This window comes from Glycine max, chromosome 11 (assembly GCF_000004515.6).
Source record: "Glycine max cultivar Williams 82 chromosome 11, Glycine_max_v4.0, whole genome shotgun sequence".
Taxonomy (NCBI): Eukaryota; Viridiplantae; Streptophyta; class Magnoliopsida; order Fabales; family Fabaceae; genus Glycine; species Glycine max.
In genome coordinates this window covers 6,497,597-6,510,041 of record NC_038247.2, presented here as the reverse complement: position 1 = coordinate 6,510,041, position 12,445 = coordinate 6,497,597, and the positions used below count along the sequence as shown (strand labels likewise).

General features: G+C 28.9%; 2 protein-coding genes across 2 annotated transcripts in view; both read left to right on the top strand.

The window, feature by feature from the left end:
- Window positions 1-30, top strand: part of LOC100781328 (amino acid transporter AVT3C) — a 1,255-nt gene extending 1,225 nt beyond the window's left edge. Inside the window, exon 2 of the mRNA XM_014763548.3 lies at window positions 27-30. Within this exon, the coding sequence (XP_014619034.2) occupies window positions 27-30 (4 nt within the window). The remainder of the gene's footprint in view (window positions 1-26) is intronic.
- Window positions 31-7,402: 7,372 nt separating this feature from the next.
- Window positions 7,403-11,569, top strand: LOC100784192 (serine/threonine-protein kinase SRPK2-like protein). The gene is made up of 4 exons (NM_001255203.2): window positions 7,403-7,860; window positions 8,944-9,729; window positions 10,907-10,954; window positions 11,041-11,569. The coding sequence occupies exons 1-4, from the start codon at window positions 7,678-7,680 to the stop codon at window positions 11,359-11,361; spliced, it is 1,338 nt and encodes a 445-aa protein (NP_001242132.2). The 5' UTR covers window positions 7,403-7,677; the 3' UTR covers window positions 11,362-11,569.
- Window positions 11,570-12,445: the final 876 nt, after the last annotated feature.

Sequence of the window (12,445 nt, the reverse complement as noted above, 5' to 3'; positions counted from 1 at the left end):
GCCGCCTGCGATGTTTCATAAAATAGATAAAAAAAAGAGGAGTTGGGGGGAGGTGTGTTCTCTGGGATGGGGCTATTGTGGTTTTTGGGTTTGTTATTGCTGTTACTGGGACCTTCACTTCTGTGATGGAGATTCTTTGGCCTACCCCTACAGCATGATTCAGCACAAAAAAAAAAAAAAAAAAACCTTGTTAATACATGTTTGGATAACCATTTTGGATGCTGAATGTACTTTTGGAGAAAGATACTCTTTTGTGTGTGTTTGTTTTTCGGTTCAACACCCCCCTCAAACGGACCTTCAAGGAGAAGTAGTAACAATTTGTTGCTTCTCACAAAATGGTGCTTGGAAACGTGTGTCCACGGAATGAAACGGTAAAACAAACATAACCTTTGTATCTGTTATTCTGTAGGTACTTTGGAATAGAGTGTAATGGTAATCCAAACATGTTACAATTGGAGAAACTCTGGTTTATTGATGCAGCAACCATGCTTTACATGTTTTTGGTGTAAGCTTGGTTTGTCCTTGATGGAGATTCTTGCTTCCAGATGCTGATTGAGCTGGGAGGAATTCTTTTTGTTGGATTTGATGCTTACCTGAATCAAGTGTTCAGTTTGCTGAATTCGTCTAGAATAAAGCTCTGCCTATTATTCTTTTTTGCTGTTGTATGCTGTTCTTTCTTTTTTGTCAAAAAATGTAACATATGGACCTATTATGATAAAGTTTGAGAATTATTCCATTGGTTAGCTGTTTGAAATTTTCTGCTTCAATACTTTTGCTTCTATGGACCAACGAGAGACTCTCAGAACTTTTAATTGGTTTCATGCTTTGTTTTGAAAGCATATTTCATTTATTGTTTCTGATTCATGGTTGGCCTAAATTTAGGCTGGTTTCTTGCAAAACCCGAATTTGAGATCCAAAATTGTTTGAAAAAATATTAGGAAGCCCTAAAATAGCAGACATGGCAGTGCTATAATTTCACATAGAATCAAAACACAAATAATGTTTATAATTATAATAATAAATTAATACGAAGCATAAAATTTAATAATAGAAATGTGGAAAATGAATTAACATGCATGTATTCTTTCAAGATATGTTAATCCGTTGATCCAATCAACTACAGCAAAAGAATCTCAAACCAAATAACATCATGTTTCAAAACATATAATTATAATAATATAATATAATTTTATAAAAAGAAAAAATAAGCATTTTACTATAAATGTGTGCCTCTAGTTCTGATTTTTCTGCAAGAGGAAACTATTTATAAGCAACAAATAACCATCAAATATACAGACATAATAACAAATTTTATCGGTACAAAAATCTTTCAACGGATATACAGACTAAAGACTTTCAAACATAATTTCTGAAAAAATGGAATAAAGAGATAGGGGATAATTTTTTATCTTTAAGAAAATCTGATTGAAAAAAAGGAAAATGTATTTATTTTAAATTATAAGAAAATATTTTCCAATAAAAATAATTATGTTTGAACTAGATTTTGCATAATTAATTTTATATTAAGATGATTTTGCTGGTTGGAGAAACAACTATCAACTATGTTTGTTACATTTTTACAGTATACCTTCTAAATCACGTAATTATTGTTTTATTTTTAAACATGATGCCAGCCATTGGAGAGAAAGAAACTTGGCCCAATATGTAACGTGGGCAAAAAATGAAACACAACAACTCATGAACCATTTCATAATTTCAACAGAATCCTTGTTATTCAAGACAATTTAAAAATAACAATTTGTTCCTTATATATTCTTAAATTTGGTTTAGTTGAATATCAACAAGTTGGTGAATAGAGTAAGATACTCTAACATCTAAGGGTATGTTTGAGTTGTGACTCATTTGTGCAGTGACGTGTCTCCAGATTGATCCAATGAACGAATGCAAAAGACGCACTTCTAATCTTTTTATAAACGCCGTTCTAAAGACTCACAACGGCAACTCAAACATATACTAATAGGTTGCAGCCTTGCAGGTTTTTTTTTTTTTAAGTCTGAAAACTTTTTCAGTCTTCAATTGAAACACTGTTTCCTCCCTCTAAAGTTCTGTCAAAAAAGAAACTCGGCTTTATTGAGCAATGAAAGAAAAAGACAATTCCACTATTGTAAATATTCTATTGTTGAATTTGTGTTTTTCATATTTGAAATTTCAATCTTCCGTAATTTTTGTGCCAGTTAATGTTTGGGAGTTTTATTAAATAGGGGTATTTTTTCCTATAGGTCATTAATTTTAAATTATTTTTAAAAAAATAAAACAAGTCATAAAATAACATGTGTTACGATTTTTAAGTCACAAGTCTTAATAACATTTGTTATGAATTATTATTATTGATAAAATTATTTATAATTTTAATTTCAATTTTTTTATTTATGACTTTAAAATTGTTAGTATTTTTTTTATTTTATGACTTTCAAGTTGTAAGTTTTTGTTTATATTTTATGACTTTAAAGTCATAATTTTTTTTTTACGTATTTTAGGCTTTATTAATTACTTGTATTTTATTTTCTTTTGTCTTTAATTTTTAAAAAATTATAAATAATTTTATTTATTTAATTATTAAATAAATATTTTTTATTTTAATTTTTGTTAGTTTTATTTAATATCTTGTATAATTTTTATGATTTTATTTAATATGTTATATACTTTTTATATTATTTTATTTAAAGTATTTTATATATTTTTTTATTTAAATATTTTGTATATTTAAAATTTAGATAATCTTGTAATAATGTTATTGAATTTGATTTGTTTTGTAAATGAAATAAAAAAAGTAACTTAATGATATTTAATATATTTTTTTAATATTTATTTTATTTTAAAAACTAAAATTTTAAACCAAATATTAAAATATTTTGTTACTAATATTAACTTATAATTTATGAAATAATATTAATTATTTTTTGTAAAGGAATTTACTATTAACAATATTTAATAATTTAGTAATAAAAGTAGTTGTTAAGTTAAAAATAACATAATACATTAATATAAAATGAACAATACAAATTAAAGAGAAACATAAAAAATAAAAATTATATCAGTCATCTATTTGTTTGAATGAGCAGTTATTACGACTATGTCATTCACTTCTATACAATGAGCATTTCTTATGTCTATTTGGAATTAATTCGTTTATCTCATTATATATATGAGTAGTGGTTGATCTTTTTTCAATGTTTGTCGTCGTTTCGAATGATCAAACATAAAATATAAACCTAAATTTTGAACTCATTTGTCTTCACTTCTAAGAAAACGAAAGTGATGTTGATAAACTTTAAAAATGTTTTCCAACTTGTATACTTGGTCAACAACCCTAAAATATTATTACCTAATAACTTATTTAAATTTCTAAAACGCTAAAATAATAATAACTTAAAACTTATAATTTATTAAAAGACTAAACCCTAAAATAATAATAACTTAAAACTTATAGCTTATTTAAAGACTAAACTTTAAAATATTATTATCTAATAATTTATTTAAATTTTTAAAGCCCTAAATTAATATTAACTTAACACTTATAATTTATTAAAATACTTAACACTTATAATATTATAACATATATTTTTTTTAAAAAAATACAATATAATATTTAAAAACCAAATAGTGAAGTCATGCCATTCTTCACAACTTCATGAAGTCGTGGGACCAAAAACACCTTTCATTCCACCATGCATCAAATCACATCCAATTGTTCATTTTAGTATTTGCATTAAAATTTTAATATTTAAAATAAATCAGATATTAAAAAAATATATTAAATATCATTAAGTTACTTTTTTATTTCATTTACAAAATAAATCAAATTCAATAACATTATTAAAAGATTATCTAAATTTTAAATATACAAAATATGTCAAATAAAAAATATTAAAAAATGTAAAATATTTTAAATAAAACAATATTAACAAATATATAACATATTAAATAAAATCATATTAAAAAATATATAACATATTAAATAAAAATATACAAGATATTAAATAAAGCTAATAACAAGTAAAATTAAAAATATTTATTTAATAATTAAATAAATAAAGTTATTTATAATTTTTATAAAATTTAAAACAAAATAAAATAAAATACAAGTAATTAATAAAGCCTAAAACATGTAAAAAAATTATGACTTCAAAGTCGTAAAATAAAAAAAAAATACTAACAACTTTAAAATCATAAATAAAAAAAATTAAATTAAAATCATAAATAATTTTACAACTTCAGTTATAATAATAATAATAAGTCTTAAAAGATTCTTGTAACTTATGAGTCCTAACAGATGTTATAACTTATCTCATTTTTAGAAATAATTTGAGAATAAATTTCATATGAAAAAATTAAAAATATATATATTTGGTGAAACTCTCTCAATTTTATCATAACAAGACTCTATTTTTTATTAACTGATTGCTTCATTAATTTTGGTTTATGTATACTATAGTATTATTTTTTTTAAAAAATAACCTCTAGTTAGCCGTTGTCAATTCACCCAAGTTAAATTCCTAGCTTAGCTCTATCTTGGAGTTAGTAACCTCTCTATTTTAGTGTATAAAGTCACCAAGTTTATCATTTTACTGCTCCCACCAAGTTTTCCTATTTCATGTCAAAGCAATCAAAAGGCGTTGGAGAAAAAAGAAAGAAAAAATTACATTTGAACAGTTTTTTATGTTTGACATCCAATTTAAATTAATTCGTTAATTGTTATTTTACTTTTTCAACTTTTTAAGTAGTAAAATCATTTATCAAAAATTTATAATAAGATAATTTTAACATGTCACACTCAACAAATAATATGAGTAGTTAACTCACAATCTGAGACCTTGGTCTCTTTCTGTCTCTTTCTTTTTCCATCAATATAAAAAAAAAACTCACGACCTAATATGATTTTTATAACTACACTAATAGTTCATCACTACCGCGTGTCCTCATCGCATTAGTTATTAGACAAGGGATGTTTTAGGTTTTTTTTGTTCTTAACGATTAAATACTTTTTTTTTAAAATTATTTAAACAGAACTTATATTCAATAATTTAATCAAGTAAATAACACTTAAGTGTGTGGGTTAGAGGCAGCGGACCATTATACATGGAGTTATTAAAGTGCAAATTGCAATGTCTAATGGTATGTTTGGTTTCAGAAAATAAAAGTATTAAGAAAAAAAAGAGTGGAAATTGAAAAACAAAATAAATTTCATATGTTGTTTGGTAAGAAAAAAGAAAGAGTTAAAACTTTTCTTTTGTCTTACTTAATTGCGTAAAAAGATATATATATATATATATATATATATATATATATATATATATATATATATATATATATATATATATAATATTAATTGCTTTTTAAATAATTAAACAAAAAAAAGTTTAATTTTTTTTTTCTTTTTTACCAAGCAAATCCAAATATTTTATAAACGGCAAAAAAATGTTTTAGAAGGAATACTAACCTTCACAGAAATCTCAATTTATTCATCATCAAATAGTTAATACGATCATTGATAAAAATAATTTCTTATTAAATTACTTATCTTTCAATTAAACTCTGAATCACTCAAAGTTTTTCTCCTCTGATTAACAACAGGATTAAAAGACGGAAAAAAATTAATACCATACCCCCATTTAAGTTGACTTACTGGGAAGGAAAAATTATTGCATAAGACTAGATTTAGGTGTTGGTCTATAGATTTATTATTTTTACCGATCATAGTTTTTTTTTTCTACCTATTTTCTAATGGAAATACAAATGCAACAATTAATTCATCAATAAAAATATAACTTTCGTAAAAAAAATCAGTAAAATATAACATGTATAGTAACTGTTTATATATGTTATATCTTTTTTTTATGGAAATAAACTTATTTTATTTCAGACATATATATATTTTCTTTTATCAACAAATATTAATTTTATTAAAAATATTAGTTAAAAAAATTTAAACTCGCGATCTCTTTGGTGTTTTCTTCTTTCATCATCCTTTAACTATTACATCAACATTATATCTTATTTTATAAATATAAGTTAATTTTTAGACTAGAAAAGTCTTATGTGTTTTCATCCATCCACCTATTTTGAATTTCATTTCACAAGTCATGCAATTTTATTTGTAAAAGAAATGAGTTTGAATGATATTTTTGAGGAATAGGATTTCTTATTAATTTTTTCCTTCATAGTATATTATTAACTAAATTACGTAGGATCCGTCATCATTATAAAATATATTTTTTATACAAGTTGTCCTTTGATAATTTATAAAATATTATGTTTCTCTTCCCTCATCATAATATATATTTTTTACAACATGATCCGTCATAAAATCTGATTGAAATTTTTAGTAAAATTTTCGTTGATCATAATATTATTACGTAGGCTTTCATACCATTTTCCAACTTCTGGCGTCCATTCTATTTCCAAAATTAAAAATCACTTTCCACGTGATTTTATTTCTAATTATACAAATCTATGCAATTAGAATAGAATCCCTATTCCAATTTACTCCACTACTTTTTACAGTCTTATTAATTGTTAGCTTCATACGGTGTATTAAAAATCTTTTAAAGGAAAAGGAATGATTGATAGTAAAATTTAAAAGCTTACCATATAACATATTCATTAATAATTCCAGTAACAAATACAACAACGATTAAAATGGATAAATTAATGAAACACTTATAAATCATTTTTTTGTGACTGTCATGCCATGTGCCAGAGGGAGAAACTACTGTTAATGGGATCCACCTGATATTTTTTTCCTTTTTGATGATGTACTTTATAAATTACAGAGTAATGGTAGTTTATCGGTTATATATTAGTTGTAGTTAGACATTAAATAAATTAAGTAGTTCGAAAGATGTTTGTATTCATCAAGTGAGTGGTTAGAAAGAGACTGACCTTGAAAATGATCAACCAGGCATTCAATTATGAAAAGAATAATACGCACGAGATACTTCCTAATTACTACCACTAAAAAATCAAGTGATTAAATACGTGAAATTTTAGTTCAACATTATTGATGGCACACTAGACCAATCAGTCAAATCAAATCCACAAGATTTCAAACCAAATAAATTAACTAAAACTTCCTAGTTTTAACTCTTCAAATTATCGATAATTATCTAGCTAATTACTACCTGTGAACGCTAAAAAAACAAAAAAGCCACACATAAAAAAAAAAGAAAAAAGAAAAAAGAAAAAAGAGGTGCATGATGTTGGAAATGACAGGAACCCACAAACCTGTTGGAAAAGGATGATTACTCCACCTCACTTGGAAACAGTTGCAATTTTATTGAATCCCGAAAATAGTCAGTGTCAGAGGTAAACCAACCGCGGAAAACGAAGGGCATAAGCGTAATAAAAGAGGGTGGGCTATGAAAATTTAGACGGAGAGTGCGAAAAATACAAGACCCACATTTCACAGCTAACACATGAATATGATCACTTGAAGAAAGAAAACACTGAGAAAAAAGTGGAATTGCTTGCATCTCGCAAAGGCCACACACACCGCAAATACAATAACACTCCATCTTCCAAAACAAAGACTTCGCGTCCAAGCAATTTCTGAGTGATAACAAAACAAAACAAATATTATCAAAAGGGGCAAACTTTGAAACCAAAATCAGATTTTATTTTTTATTTTTTTGCTGAATCTGAATAGATCAGAAGGTGATGTCGTGTTCGTCGTCATCTGGGTCGGAGGAAGACGATGAGGGATTCGACTCTTACCGGAAAGGAGGCTACCACGCCGTCAGAGTCGCCGATCAGTTCGCCGCCGGCAGGTACATAGCGCAGAGAAAGTTGGGTTGGGGTCAGTTTTCCACCGTGTGGCTCGCTTACGATACTAAAACTGAGGTATGTTTCATACCCTTCTCTTTTTTTCTTTTTGTTTTGTCTTTTTTTTTTTTAAATTGTTTTCTTCAAAAGGTGTCGTTTTGAGACCACCCATTTTTGTTTTGGATTCTGGGTTTGAAGATTTCGGTGTGTGTTACTTGTTGTGCGTGTTTTGTTGGTTGGAATTTGCTTATGTTGCGGAGGTTCCGAGATCTTCGGTTTTTGTTTACTTCCTCCTGACATATTTATGATGTCGTTTTCTGTTTTGAGATTATTTGGCTTCTTGATATTGATTGCCACTATGGCTCTATGAATCTATGATTCCTTATTTTGCTCAACATGTGTCACAAAATGAAATCTATGCATGCTGGAGTAGCGGAAAATGGCGAATGGTTTTACATGGCTGATAGATTTGTCTGTATGCAAAGGTGCAATAAATGTGCCCCTGCTGCACTTGTTTGAGCCGTTTGATTCTGTTTGGTGCTTTTTGTGGATTAAGCACCTTGGTAACCGTGATATTAAATTGTTTTCTGTGTTTAATAGATATGTATTTCTTCTAAAAAAAATAGATATGTATTTAACTTAGTTGAACGTGTATATGGAATGGTAATAACTGATTGTCGTTTTGAAGTTAGATTTTGATTCGGTGAGTGTTAAAACTGACGAGTCTTTTATGTGTATAACTGCCATCTTTATGGATCCAAGGCTTGTGCTACCGTAAGTCACTTAACTTGTAGGATCTTGCTATAGCTTGAATTTAGAAAGCAAAAAGGGGGCAAACCAAAAGAAAGAATAAATTATGATTAAGTTTTACAGCATATGCACAATGACACTCTCCATTGATACATGTGGGGTGGTTCCACATAGAAACGATAGTCTTCCTGGCATTGATTACAAGAACCATGCCCAAGTTCATCCTTTGTTCATGTATTTATGTTTAATTCAAAAACCTTCTATGAAGGTGAAGCATGTATGTATGGGTGTGCATGTTTTCTCAGAGTTTACCTTTTGCCCCATCCAATGATAATTTCTTGTTATTATTTTTGTGCACCAGTGTATTTTTTTTCTTCATATCTTATCTAATTTTAAGATTGTCGTTTTCAGTCATATGTTGCTCTCAAGATCCAGAAAAGTTCGGCCCAGTTTGCTCAGGCTGCCCTTCATGAGATCAATCTTCTTTCATCCATTGCTGACCGTGATCCGTCAAATTCCAAATTTGTTATTCAATTGATTGACCACTTTAAGCACACTGGTCCAAATGGACAGCATCTTTGCATGGTTCTTGAGTTTCTTGGCGATAGCTTGCTTCGCCTGATCAGATATAACCGTTATAAAGGTCTTCCATTGAATAAAGTTAGAGAGATTTGCAAGTGTGTGTTGATTGGTTTGGATTACTTACATACTGATCTTGGTATGATCCACACTGATCTAAAACCTGAAAACATTCTTCTATGTTCAACCATTGATCCTGCCAAAGACCCTTCAAGATCTGGACTCTCCCCAATTCTAGAGCGGCTTGAGGGAAACACGAATGGTGGAGTTACAAGTCTTATTGAGAAAAGGTTGAAAAGGAGAGCAAGGACAGCAATTGCTAAGATATCTGGAAGAAGAGCATCAATGGGAGGAACAGGAGATGTTGCAAAGACTGGTAGAAATATCGATGGGATTGATGTGAGATGCAAGATAGTAGATTTTGGAAATGCTTGTTGGGCTGATAAGCAGTTTGCAGAAGAAATACAGACAAGGCAGTATAGAGCACCTGAAGTTATACTAAAGGCTGGCTATTCCTTCTCCGTTGACATGTGGTCTTTAGCTTGCATTGCTTTTGAACTTGCCACTGGAGATATGTTGTTTACACCCAAGGGCGGACAAGGTTTTAGTGAGGATGAGGTATGATAATTTCACTAATAAACTATAATGGTTTAATTGCTTTCTTCATCTTATGCTTGTATTTATGATAAATGTTCTAGCACAGACTGTCTAGCTTAGATTTCTTTGCCATTATTGAAAGATAAAAATATTTATACTTCATTCGATAATTTGATGAATAAGTTTTCGAGAGGAGGTTTGGGTGTGGAATAGGTGCTATAACTAATTCTTGATTATTAGTTTTGGCAACATGCAACTTATGCTGGCGCATTTGGTTGGAACATAACTCTTTTTTATGGTGGTTCCTTTGGCTTCAATTTGGTGCAAAGCACGTGATCTGTTTAGTGTGGCATGACTATCTGATTTCTGAAACGATATGAAAAAATGGTAGAATCATGCTATCTTTTGTCATTAATACATATAAATACACTTATATTGCTTTTATTGTGGGATATGTTAAAGATAACAAGATATATAAGAAGAACAAAATTCAGTGAATCACCTTGTTAAACCAGTACATCAGATGTCAGGTTGACAAATTTTCTACACCACTTGAGCATTTTTTGCATTTGTCGTGATAAAATAGTTTTGATAGTAACTGTATAATACGGTCTCAAGTGCCTGGATTATATTTTTTTTATTTTCTTCTTTTGCCAGATCATATGTTTTATTGGAAACGATCTAATGTGACAATTTATCTAAAAGTCTTCATTGTTTCTATCTACTTATGATCCTTTTACAGGCTGCAGCCCTGTTGTGAGTGGAACTAAAAATATGTTTTCTGGTTCTGAACCATTTCTGGTTGTGTTTATATTTCTGAAAACGAGTTTGTATAATCAAAGGATGAAATTCAAAGTTTCACCGGAGTGATCTGTGATTAATAACTCTTGAAATAGCCAAAGTAAGAAAACTATCAAATTGTGGTTTCCACCATTAAAGCTTTTTTATTCTTGGGTGATCTTGTTGAAAAGAAAAGGGTCTAGATTAGTTGTTTGCATCATGAGTTCCATGCTATTAACATAAAATTTTAACTGCAATTGCTGGAGTCAGAACTACGCTTTGATTTATTCCAAAAAATATCACTAATGATCATTAATGTAGTAGACTTGTGATTGTCTAAAGTTGTTGAACACAAGTTTCTACCCTTCAGATTGTTTTATACCAGAATAATAAACTCTGCATTGTGTTGATTTTTCAGGATCACCTTGCCCTAATGATGGAACTCCTTGGAAAGATGCCGCGGAAGGTGAGAGTACACTCCCACTGTATGCTTATATTATTTCTTGAAGATCTATTCCTATTCTAGACATATCTAATTCTTGTCGGTTGCAGATCGCTACTGCTGGAGCTCAATCCAAGGATTTCTTTGACAGGCATGGGGATCTAAAAAGGATTCGAAGGCTAAAATTTTGTCCACTTGACAAATTGTTGACTGATAAATATAAATTTTCAGTGAATGATGCTCAAGAGTTTTCAGAATTTCTTCTACCACTCTTTGATTTTGCGCCAGAGAAGCGACCAACCGCGCGACAGTGCCTGCAACACCCATGGCTGAACTGCATGGAATCTCCTCCAAATGAAATGAGAAATGAATCTGCTGTGGAAAAGGTAGATGTTGTGATGAGCAAACTTAAAATCAGGGTGGGAAAGTGAAGGGGTGAACTGTGTTTTGACAGAGTCAAAATCTAAGTCACATCTTTACGCCCCTCCTTCCACATGAACCACTATTGATTGTGATTTTTTTTTCCTTTTTATGTTAAACTTTAATAAGATTCTTTCTATTGGATTATTAACTACAAAGATGTAAATCAGTAAAGAATTTTGTTCCTTCAGAGATATCTGACAGCAGAATTTGCGTGTATATTGTTCACATGTTGTAACTTGTAAGTCATGGCATGACGTTCATTCTTGTGTTTCCCTTTTTCACCATTGAAGTCAGGACTCATAGTATAAAACACAGGATAGGAGAAATGAATTTGTTGATTCTAATGTGAGGACTTTCTATCCTTTTAATTTTTTAGTTTTAGCATCTTGTCAACAACCATGTTATATGTGTCAGTGTTAAGCAAGACTCAACACTTTTGAAGATGGTTACTAGGGTGTGTTTGGATAAAAGCTACATTCAACGTAACTGTCTTTCGTTTGGATAAAAGCTACATTCAACCCTTTTTTACTCTTTCTGTTTTTTTTTTTGTCGGTTTAAGCTTTAAAGCTTAAATGGAGCTGGATTGAAATGATGCTAGCACAGCTAGGAGCCTAAGAACAGTGATGGAATGGGCCCAAGAAAATCCAACGGCCATTTTCCAATTTTTTTCATTCTAGCTGTTTTGAGAGAGATTATGTTTGGGAGAGATGGATGAAAAGGAATCCAACTGTGAGGGGTGAAAAGAGATGAAAGAGATTGAAAAGTGGGATTGTTTGATATAGATGAAAGAGAGTTAAAAAGAGATTAAGATATGTTTGATAAGACTAACTGAAAAGTTAAGTAGAAAGTTTGTAAGTTAATTTATTAAATTATAAGTGTTTGATAAAAATAATTATTAAAGTAACTAAAAAATATAAAATGATATAAATGATATATTTAAAAAGGATAATAAAAAAATTGAATAAATATTTTATGAATAAAAAGAGAATAAAATATAGAAAAATAGAAACTAGCATTTTAAAAAATATTACTTCAAATAATGTTTGAAAGAATATTAAAAACTATTTAAAAAAACTTATCAAACAAATAGTC

Coding starts and splice junctions, on each gene's coding strand:
- LOC100784192 (NM_001255203.2), top strand. CDS start 7,678: ATGTCGTGTTCGTCGTCATCTGGGTCGGAGGAAGACGATGAGGGATTC. Junction 7,861..8,943: donor CTTACGATACTAAAACTGAG/GTATGTTTCATA, acceptor TGTCGTTTTCAG/TCATATGTTGCTCTCAAGAT. Junction 9,730..10,906: donor AAGGTTTTAGTGAGGATGAG/GTATGATAATTT, acceptor TTGATTTTTCAG/GATCACCTTGCCCTAATGAT.